Below are 11,533 nucleotides of genomic sequence, written 5' to 3' on the forward strand. Positions count from 1 at the left end.
AAGAATGTACTCATCCAAACAAAACATTATATTGGAGTGTTGTTAATACAGGAACCTTAATCGTACATAAACATAGGCAATGGCTGCAGCATGCATCATAGAAGTAAAACATTTTTAATATTGTAATTTTGGATAGTAAAATAATGAATGCTACCTTTATCAGAGTTTTGAGAAATGATAAACATGCAACAAATAGCTAACAATTCAAGACTTACTACACACTTCTGCTAGTAAAAATAATACATATGAAGAGCCACAATCAGTGCTCCAGATAAGATTTTGAGGTGGGAGTATTTTACTCCCTATTTTTAAACTTTGAGTGTAAATGTGATTTTAAAAGAGTAAAAATGACATTTCTCCTTTGCAAGAGAGTAAAATAATGTGACATCCAGCCAACATGTGCAAAAGCTTTATGGAAATCATTACGATGAGGCAGCTTTCTGCATTGTGGCAGAATACACCTTTCATTATTTCTCTAGCTTCAGAGAAATACATTCTGTTTCAGAGGCGTTTATCCCTGGCTTGCAATTACATCCATGCAGATAAAAATCAAAAGTAGCTTTCTGGTTTCTTTCAAGTAACCTGACCTTTGCACTGCCCTCTGCTCTAAACTTGTGTGTAAATGTACACAAGAAAATAATAATGCTGTCGTATTTACAAGATTTTCATGTGTAAAAAGGCCTGGTACGCACCTTATCTGGAGGGCTGGCTACAATGCATACAAATCAGAGGCACATACAGGGAAACTAAATTAAGGAAGAAAAACAGCATCACCAGAAAATGTTAATAACATTAAAGTTCATCTTCATGTATACAAATGAATTGTGTGTTTGATACCTGCTTATTGCCCCATGTATGTGAGCCATGAGCTGAGAACAAACCCTAAGGAAAGTACTTTAACCACTTAACTGCCATGGGTTAATTTCCCCCCTCCAACCCCCTAGTGCCAAGGCCTTTTTGGTGATTTCGTTACAACAAGGTTAACGTCTAGATATATAGCACCTTTTGAATTTTAATATTCAGACTGTCAGTAAACAAAACCACCTGGCCAATATATGTCAGTGAACAAAAACAAATGGGCCAGATATGTGATGTCATCAATGACATTTGTGATGTCATCTTTGATGTCCTTGCTGTTAGTCTTAGTAGTGGTGCGAGTTATGGTTGCTTAGCTTACGATAACTGGCGAATTCCTGAGGTTTTTCAGTTTACTTTTAACCATAACGTCCCTTCAACAACCTTTTTTTCATTGAATTTCATGGGTTTTTACTAGTGCAACTCAACCACAACGTCCCTTCAGCAACGTTTTTTCAGTGAATATATATATATATATATGTATTGTACAAGTTACCTAATGAATTTAGGTACCTGTGCTATACTTTCTTGCCTGTGTGACTCAAACTATGTATTAACATAAATACTTGCATAGATCCCACGGTTGCCAGGTTTGCAGTGAAATGTTTAGGATCTACCATAAGGCATTTCTTTTACTTCCTTGTTGTATTGTACACTAATATAGGGACATTGTGTATCCTACAGATTACAACAATGAATACAAATGAAGATTGTAGTGAAATGCTGGGATTTGTTGATCGACTATTGAGAAAAGCCAAAGACGAAGCTTGCTGGTGCTTGGAGCAGGAAGAAATTGCAAAGCAACAACCTGAGGTACGATGCGGGCAAAAAACAGGGTCAGGAAATGGGCTGGATCCACCCATTGCCTGTGAAGCATCCCTTCCCCCAATATACAAGAGCTGCGGCTCTGACAGTGACACAGACCAGTGTACCTCATGGGACCAAAGCATTGGTGGCATGGTGCAGTCCCAGACAGCTTCTCCACAGGAGCACCTCTACATTTGTAATGAATGTGGGAAATGTTTTGACAGCAGCACAGCTCTTGTGGCACACAAAGAGAGCCTCGCAGGGAACATCAATCAGTGCTCTGAGTGTGGGACGTTTTTTTGCAACTTCTTCTCGCTGGTGATCCATCAGAGAATGCATACAGGGGAGAAGCCATACAAGTGCCCTGAATGCGGCGAAGCTTTCAGCGACAATGCCTTCTTCTTGGTGCACCAGAGAACCCATGTTGGAGAGGAAATTTGCATATGCAGTGAGTGTGGACAACACTTCAGTGACAGTACCACATTGGCGGTGCACCAGAGAATCCACGCAGGAAATGCCACATTGGTTACAAGCGATGAGTGTAACAGCTTCAGATTGAGTTCCTCACTAGTCGGACATAAGAAAATTCATAATGGAGACAAGCCATGTAAGGAAATGGAGCAGGTGCATAAAGTCATAAAGCAGAAGAGAATCTGGGCCGGACAAAAGCCCTTCATTTGTGCCAAATGCGGCAGACGCTTCAGGGAGAACTCTGTCCTTGTAAGGCATCTGAAAACTCATTCCAGAGCGAGAATTTTCCAGTGTAAGGAGTGCACAAAATCATTCATGAAAAGGTTCTTGCTGGTGAGACACCAGACAACCCACAGGGCAGAGAAGCCTTTTGTGTGCGAGGAATGCGGAAAATCCTTTAGGCAGAGGGACCAATTAAACATCCATCAAAGATTTCACAAAAGGGAGAGACCGTATGCCTGCACTGAGTGTGGGAAGAGTTTCAAAGTCAGCTCAAGCCTCATAAGGCACCAGAGAATTCACACCGGAGAGAAACCCTATGCCTGCACTGAGTGTGGGAAGAGTTTCAACGTCAGCTCAAGCCTCATACGCCACCAGAGAATTCATACTGGAGAGAAACCCTATACCTGCACTGAGTGTGGAAAGAGTTTCAAAGTCAGCTCATGCCTCATGAGGCACCAGAGAATTCACACCAAAAGAAAGAGACCGTTTGCATGCAGTGTTTGTGGGCAATGCTTCAGTATTAAGGGCAACCTGACTGTGCATGAAAAGTGCCACAGTGCAGAAAAGCCCTTCCGCTGCAGTGAATGTGGAAAGGGGTTTGGGGTCAGCTTCTCTCTCCTGCGGCACCAGAAAACCCATATGTTAATTGAACAGAGGATTACTCCGAGGACAGAGGTCACACACTTCTCATCACTAGAGAATGACAAGAGTGATATAAGATAGTAATGATAATGTGTTATTTAAATAGCGCCTAAGCGCTTTACCCAGAACATATTTACAAGCAATGTCAGACAACAGAAGTTGTTACTCGTTTATCGACCTCGGAAGGATGAAAGGCTGAGTTGGCCTTGCCGAGAGTCGAACCTGAGACCTGCAGAACACACACACGTCGCAGCAGTGAGTGCTCAACAGCTGAGCTTTGTGTGGGGTTAGGAATGTGAGGTGGACAACTTGGTAAAGGGTTTTCACAAGTAGCCTTTTTATTAACACATCGGGGTTTGACAAATGCCTCACTAACCCTAACCTAAAGAGGATGTCCCTGCCTATCAAAATAAACTAAAGGAGAACACTGTAATAAAAGGAAACTCTCCCTCACACTTACGCATACATCAAACTCATAGAGGGAATACATGCCTGTTGAAATGTAATAGAAATCAGTTATATTCAACATAAACCTAATAACTGTATATCCTTGTAACCTGGGACGGATCCCTTTCCCCGGATTCAAAGCAGAATTTTCAATCCAAATTCTAATTAAAAAGTTGCTTTTTGTGGCCAAGTTTTGATCATAAAGTTTGTCTTACTTGGACTTTTTACACAAGTTCAATAAGCTGAAAAGTCTTTATCTCTTCAAGAATAGACAGAAGTTCAACACAACTTCTTCAGAGAACACAAATACTTTCACAATTCTTCTTTCTTCATCATCAATTTATTTAGACTGAAAGCCATGAAGGTTTTACAAATGCAACATTCAGCAATGTACAAATATAAAACATCACACATAGATTTCCCATAAGTATATAGACAGGATAAAGGCAGCTTTGAGTTGGAAATGAGCTGAATATCGCATGGTAATAACATAAATAGCTGAGTTTGTGCCAACAGCCTTTGTTACGGCAGAAAAGTAACTGAGCATCATCAATGGACCATGAGCCTTAATGGTCTGAACAAAGGGGCCTTGATTGTAGGCCTATTCCCCAACGGAGAAGCATTTGCTTCTGTGAGCACAGACCAGTGGGGGGATATTATCATAGGACAAATGGTACTATTAGGGAATTTGATTGGGGTCCACATGACTTGTTAAGATTTAATACGCCCGCAACTAAGTAATGGTCTCTAAGACCAATTCTAATGGAGTCGTATGGTTTATAGTCATAATGTCGAAAAAAAAATGTCAACAAACAAAAATGTCGAAAAAAAATGTAGAAAACAATAATGTCGACATCCTATACATATAATGTAAAAAGTCATTTTTTAGAAAAAAAAATGTCAATTAGAACTATCAACACCTCACCCAACTCCCCCCTGCCACCCCCCCACCACCCTCTCAACCCTCATACTGAACACATTCTAATTATATATTTATATATTTTTTCAATAAATAAATAAAAAGAGTATCATTTACTATGGGGGGGTCCCCCCCAACACCCCCTCACCCAACACCCCCCTGCCACCCCCCCACACCCCCCACCACCCTCTCACCCCTCATACTCAACACATTTTAGTTATATATATATTTATTTATACAATAAATAGAAAATTTCGGAAAAATATTGAAAAATGTCGACATTGTTTGTCGACATTATTTTTTTCGACATTTATTTTTCGAAATTTTGACTGTCGACATTTTTACTGTCGAAATTATGACTGACCACCGAGTCGTATGCATTGGCTCCCTGTCAATGAATCCTGGTACAGCGTGTGATTTGCTCCCGATTGACTAACAGCCTCTCACCACCCAGATCCAGTAAAGGGACTTATTTAAAAGGGCTTCTCTGGGCTCATGGTGGTTTGGGGCAAGCTTGGGGACCCTGTGGAGATAGTGAGCCCCCTACCCAGGGTAACATCGGCCTGCTGTTAACAGGTAATCTGTCTGAAGAATGACCGAGCCAAATTGTTGCCCTTCCTGGTATATCAATTACCCTGTGCGCCCTACCTACATGTGGGCCCAGGGGGTGCAGCAATGAGGGATGGAAGGAACGATGGCCAGTTGCACTGGTGGCATAATTATTTATTTAATTTGGACCTATTGGTGAGCCCTCCATCACACCCCACCCACCAAAGCTGTTCTCAAACTAACATGACTCATCAAACTACCCATCATCCTAATAAAATACAGCTAGCTAGCACATACCGGCTAGCTTAGGCGTCTCCCCAGGCATAACGCAGCCAGAACTCAGTCTGGATGTCCACCCTCCAGACTGAACACATTCAACTGATCTCCTCAGCACCACACATACCACTAAGAAGCAGCTATCATGCAACAACCACAACAGCTGCACACAAACCTGGTGTGCCCAGGCGCTTTACGACTCTCTCTCAACTGACTTAAACTGTGGTTCCCGAGGGCGTTCAACCTACCAGCGCCTTGAGATCATATCAACAATACATAATGAGCTATACAAATGCAAAATAACATAACATAACTCAGGTTAGTGCCACTGTCGTCAGGACTAATTTCAGACACACACACACACAGCCGAATCATCATCTGCTTGATTCACTTGGTCCACTCCTTCAGCCCCCTGGGCAGGCGAGATCCCCTCCTTCACATACCACTGCCGACCAATTCAATTAAATGGAGAATTAGTTTCTTAAATTGGGAGATTTCAGCCAAGACTGTGCTGCACTGGCAAACACTGAGCACTGGTCCCCTCACATCTGAATGATTTGAAATACTGTTGACCGCTCTCTCACAGGGAAAGGGAACACCACATTACTGGGGACCCTTGCTAGTGCTGCCTATGTCCCTATTCCTACAGTCCCTCTTTTCGCATACCCAGATGTTTCTTCACCCTCTGGTGGCCCTGCGCCATGTGATTACGTTATAGAGTTTCGCAGTTGTTTAGATGCAGGGAACGGGGGTATGCCTGGGAAGTCGAGGATCTGGGGCACCTCGACCTGCAGGGGTTTCAATCATTATACAGCTGGTAGAGGTGAACAACCCAGGATCCAGAGCAAAGGCAATGGCTCCCCTGCAGCCGTCATGGGGGGGGAACATCCATAGGTGTTGGCAATAATACAGAGCCCATGCCTTCATTTGTGGGGCGTGAGCACGGGCATCCAGTATTTTCAGGTTTACCAAGGTCAGCAGAATCAACGATGTTTTGGACAACATGTCCCCCTCCCCGAAAATCCAGACTGGTCGGGGTGGCCAAACGAGCACTAGAAATTATTAATTTCAGTGATTAGGGAATGGGCTTTACCAAAATGCCTTTTGGCATTTGCCATGCTTGGCTCTTTAGTGCATGCAGTTATCATTTGATCTGACACTGGGAGTTTCCTTATTACTAATAACATTTTCCGTTTTGATATGAGTGCAGACACAAGTGCAGAGTTTGCTTGCACATCAGGGATATCGAGGATTGGTCTATCCATTTGAATTCACTAGGCCTTCTATTTAGGATGGGTTTAAAAAAGATGTGCAAACCGCGGAGCCGCTCTCCTAAGTTCCCACTTGGTTTCCTGCATTAATCGGTTGGGCCAGAGTCTGTTGGGCCAATTTCAAAAGGAATGGCAAGGTAGGTGTATTGACTCTCACCTGTTTACCGTGCAGTCCTGGAGGTCCTCACTCTAGGTCTCCCACCCAGTCCACGTCTGCACTGGAGATCTGCCCCGCTGCACCAGTGCCGACAAGTAGCCCGTGTAGGAGTCAGCTGCTCCAAGAACCTACCGGGGAACAAAAAGCAACCTTCAAGAGATCCTCAGGTGTGAACACCCTCAGGTGCAAACACCCACATCCCCCCCCCCCCTCGGGCTTCACCTTCGCAGGTGGGGGGTATTCAGCAGTTTTAGGTCCAGGAGGAGGAGCTTGGCCTCAGCAGCAAACTGGCGGCAGCAAGGAAAAACATCTTCTTTATCAACAGTACTTGCCACTTATTCTTCTCCACAACTTTCAACCACTAAACAGTACTTCAATGATTTCTTCCTGGTCCACTAATCTGCCAGGGCTACAACTAAAAGGTCCCTTTCCTGGTATACTCGCCTGCCAAGTCAAAAAGCTCCTAACACTACTACAAGTACTCTGTGGTGAGATTTACTTCGAACCTTTTTGGCAAAGTATTTTTACTTTCAACAACAACGAAATTCACAACTTCTTATGGAACAACATGAGACACATTGGTGCTGTCTGTTCCACTGTTGTATTTGCCACATGCAATGCAGGTAATTCTCCTCTCCTCCTTGATATTTTCTACCAGAAGGGCTTTTCTCCTGCCACTCTTGTTTTCCCACTTTTACATCAAACAACTGCTGGCAATGTTTCCTTATTACACTTGCCCCTCTTTGGCTTAGCCAATGCTTGTTGATGTCCTGCTCAACTATTGCCTCCTCACTCTGGCAGTAATGGTTATAGTTAGTTTGCTTCAGTAGTGCCCTTTCTTTGCTTTGACAATGGTGGTTATAATTAGCTTGCTTTAGTATTGCCCTTTCTTTACTTTGCCAATGATGGTTATAGTTAGCTTTCTTTAGCATTGACCCCTCTTTGTCTTGACGATAGCTTTGGCCTTGATAGCAATGCTTATAACATTTCTGGTCTTTGTAAAAAGATCCCATTATGCCTATTTGACTTCTTTAAATTAATTCAGTATTTACAATTGTTACTTGTAGCCAGCGGTCGATTACGGAACGTACCGGGATTACCTGAGAATGGTAAACTCACTGGTGTCTGCGCATGTGTCCGCTCGACCCACTGCCACTGTTTGTTCTGACTCTTCTGCCGCCTCCTGCATGGCAGACCTGCTTCGTTTAGTTGCCCGTGCCTGTCGGGAAAGGATCTTTCCTCGCTCCTGATGCACTCCGGTGATCGCCAGCCACCGGGACACAGAGCGTAATAAGGCAAGCCTTTCTCTCCAGGGGTAAAGCTTTTTACAGCCTCTCTTCCCGCTGTGCAACCTCTGCAACTAAGGCCATTGATGTTGGAGATCCTCTGAGGATCGTCACCTGCGCCAAAGGTAACGGAGGCTCCGGGGTCTCGATTTTTCTTTTCTTCTGCCGCAGCTGCGAATGGCAACCTCTGCAAATCCACCTCCTAGTTCTAATGGCCTGCACCTGAGGGGGCCTCAAATATTCAAAGTTCCCACTAGGGTGTGGGTCATTAGAACCACTAGACTGCATACTGCAGTTTAATGCCTCTAAATGCCTCTCTCGTCCCAGTAATTGGGGCATTGTGGGACATGAAGTGTTCAATGTTCCGATTATCTTCTTCATCAAAGACCACAATTCTACAGTAAGCCATTAAAGCTGTAGGATCTCTAGGGAAGTTATTAGAGGGGTTTAACCAATTTTCCTGACCCACTTCCCCCCCCCTCATGTGATCCTCTCACAGAACACCACCCCCAGGGTCGGGATCAGGAAGCATCTGCCTTTCCTTGGCCACATGAGAAGGGTCCCAGGTCAGAGTTTCTGGGCTAATCGAATCGGATTCATCACAGCTAACTTACCGGCATTGTAAACTGGATAGTTGATGGTTTAAGGGTAGTGTTCTGCTTGCTTTTGTAAGCATGCAATTTTCTTGTTGGGCCCTAAATCAGTACTGCCTCTGTTCTTAACATGGTATGTTTTCAAAAGGCAAGTGTGGAAAGCACACCGAAGTTCTTCCCCTGACTAAATATTTTATAAGTTATAAAGATTGGAGGACAAGGAAATAGAAAACGTTCCTTTGCATTAGGCATCACAGTGACCAGAAGCTACCTCTAAAGAAATAGGAACTAATAAATTGCGGCAAACACCTCTGGAGAACGAGGAGCTCATGAATAGAAGATGCTACCTCTGGCGAACAAGGTGCTAATGAATAGCAGGCGATACCTCTGGAGAACGAGGAGCTAATGAATAGCAGGTGCTACCTCTGGAGACAAAGGCACTAATGAATAGCAAGCGCTACCTCTAGAGAACGATGGGATAATAAAGAGCAGGCACTACCTCTGTAGAACAAGGCGCTAAGTAATAGCGGCCGCTGTCTCTGGAGAGTGATGGGATAATGAGTAGCAGAGCTTAATTGGCCAGTATGCAACTGTTACAGACCTCTGTTGCATAAGGCTTGGATAGAGATGAAACAGACTAAATTATTTCCCATGGGAGAATGTTCTCCTGTATCCCCAGATAGTTCCTCTTGAGTCTTGCAGTCGGCTAGTAAAGCAGGTACCTATATATAATTCACACATTTTCTAAACACCTAATTCACCGAAGGGCTGCTTTGTATCTGGCTTCTTCTGAAAACCACGGGCGAAAGTGATATCTGGCAGTAGATTGTGTTCAGAGTTGGAGCCTGTTGCTGGATAGGCAGCTGTGTCTCATCACTCAGCGAGTAGCTTCGGGATATAGCTAAGCTAGCAGCTGTGGTCCATCTTTCAGCAGTTAGGTTTGACGTATAGCTGAGCTGGCAGCTGTGGCCCCTCGCTCAGTGGGTAGCTTCCCTGTATAGTTGAGCTGGCAGCTGTGGCCCTTCACTCAGTGGGTAGATTCAGGATATAGCTGAGCTAACAGCTGTGGGCGCTCCTTCAGTTGGTAGCATCAGGATATAGCAGAGCTGGCAGCTGTGGCCCCTCACTCAGCAGGTAGCTTCAGCATATGAACAAATGGATTGAAATTTGGGGAGGTAACCAAATTTTCATTGAACAAAACCTAGAACGTGTGCCCAAAATCGAAACAAAATTTGTGCGATCACGGTGTGCATTGGATCATACAAAATCAAATATGCAGAAAGATTTATAACCAACACATTATAACAAACCAACATACTACATTTGAGGTTGGAATCGCGGATTTGCAACGGAATGGTCAAACGTTTGGAGAAAACACAACAGTGAAAAAGATGTATGAGCATAGTATATCAATTTTGTATATTCACACTTAATCATCAAATTCCAATTGTATGTTGTTTCATATCTAAAGTAAAGTGTTTTTGTACAATGGAAATTCACAGCCTTGAGAACGACCAGGTGGTCGAAACACTTGTCGGCTGTTCACCACATGGAATAAATTTGGCTAGAATAGCCTAAATTTAGTTTTTTGTATATCTTATATTCAGTGAAAAAACTTTGTTAAAAGGGACGTTATGGTTAAGTTGCGCTACTAAAAATCTATGAAATTCAGTGAAAAAACTTTTTTAAAGGGACGTTATGGTTCAAAGTAAAACCGAAAAACCCCTGAAATTCGGCAGTTATGGTAAGATAAGCAACCATAACTCGCGCCACCGTGCACTGCTAACACTAACACCCAGGACATCAAAGATGACATCACAAATGTCATTGATGACATCACTGATGACATCACATGTGCATTTACTTTTCATGAAAAGTCTGCATTTACTTTTCATAGGTTTTTAGTAGAGCAACTTAACCATAATGTCCCTTTAACAAAGTTTTTTTACTGAATTTCATAGTTTTTTAGTAGCACAATTTAACAATAATAACTTTGACTTTATGTACATGTAATATGGAACATACTGAACCCTTTCTACTGAATTTGACGGTCCGCGGACCTGTTCGGACAACAGTACCAGCACCTAAAAACTCTGGGGGGGGGTATGTGTAATTGTTATATCATAACATAGGAACATTTAACAAATTCACAAAGCAGCACACATACAAAGTATATGTAGTAACACTAAAGAAATGTAACCCATATATGTAACACACTAACCATTCATTTAAATACTAAAATGGAATATACCAAAAGAAGATAAAGTGGCTTCCAACATAATAACCTCACAGACGCTCCACAACTAAGAGCAAGACCAGACGTATAGACTACTGATTACATATCTTACCAGAAATAGTAAGTGCACTTCATTTTACTCATATATGGTACACACTTTACTATATAAACCAATTAATAAATATTATTTTGTATACATTCAACATATACATTTTCTTTTTTTACAGACCCTACAAAAATTGCAACTTCCAAATAAAAAGAAGCGGTGGATAACACTCTTGAACACATTACCCACAAAATGGACCAACTTATGGCATATTTTACGGATTTAAAGAACTTTGTGGAATATCACCTAAAACCACCAACAACATACCATTGTCCCACCTGTACTTGTCCCCCCTCACCATATCCCATTCATTTAACCCCAAACTCTCTCCATGGACCACAACGTTTTGATGAGATTTCCATCCCTTCTTCACCTGATCCCACTTATATTGAAATCCCTAATTCTCCTGTTTTTGTTTCCGTTTCTGCCCCACCTTCTCAGTCATAAATTGTTTATATATGTTAAATAAAGTTACATTTTTATATTGTGTTGTAATTACTTTCAGTTCTTTGTGGTAAAACCAATTTAGGTGTCCACGGACAGCGCGGTTGTTTGGAAATGTTCGTAAATAAACGAAAATGTAAGTGTCCTGAGGACACTATATCTGTCCGTAATGTTCTCATGCAAGTTGAAAATGTTCTAAGAACACTCGTAGTGTCCTGAAATGTTCATAAATAAACGAAAATGGAGGTGTCA

The 11,533-nt window shown here is 42.5% G+C and overlaps 1 protein-coding gene across 1 annotated transcript in view; it reads left to right on the forward strand.

The window, feature by feature from the left end:
• Positions 1-11,321, forward strand: part of LOC138517019 (zinc finger protein ZFP2-like) — a 45,958-nt gene extending 34,637 nt beyond the window's left edge. Inside the window, exon 2 of the mRNA XM_069632526.1 lies at positions 1,540-11,321. Coding sequence (XP_069488627.1) covers positions 1,549-3,078 — 1,530 coding nt within the window. The 5' untranslated portion in view covers positions 1,540-1,548 and the 3' untranslated portion in view covers positions 3,079-11,321. The remainder of the gene's footprint in view (positions 1-1,539) is intronic.
• The last annotated feature ends 212 nt before the right edge of the window (positions 11,322-11,533 follow it).

Source organism: Ambystoma mexicanum, chromosome 6q, assembly GCF_040938575.1.
Source record: "Ambystoma mexicanum isolate Mex_15411 chromosome 6q, UKY_AmexF1_1, whole genome shotgun sequence".
Taxonomy (NCBI): domain Eukaryota; kingdom Metazoa; phylum Chordata; class Amphibia; order Caudata; family Ambystomatidae; genus Ambystoma; species Ambystoma mexicanum.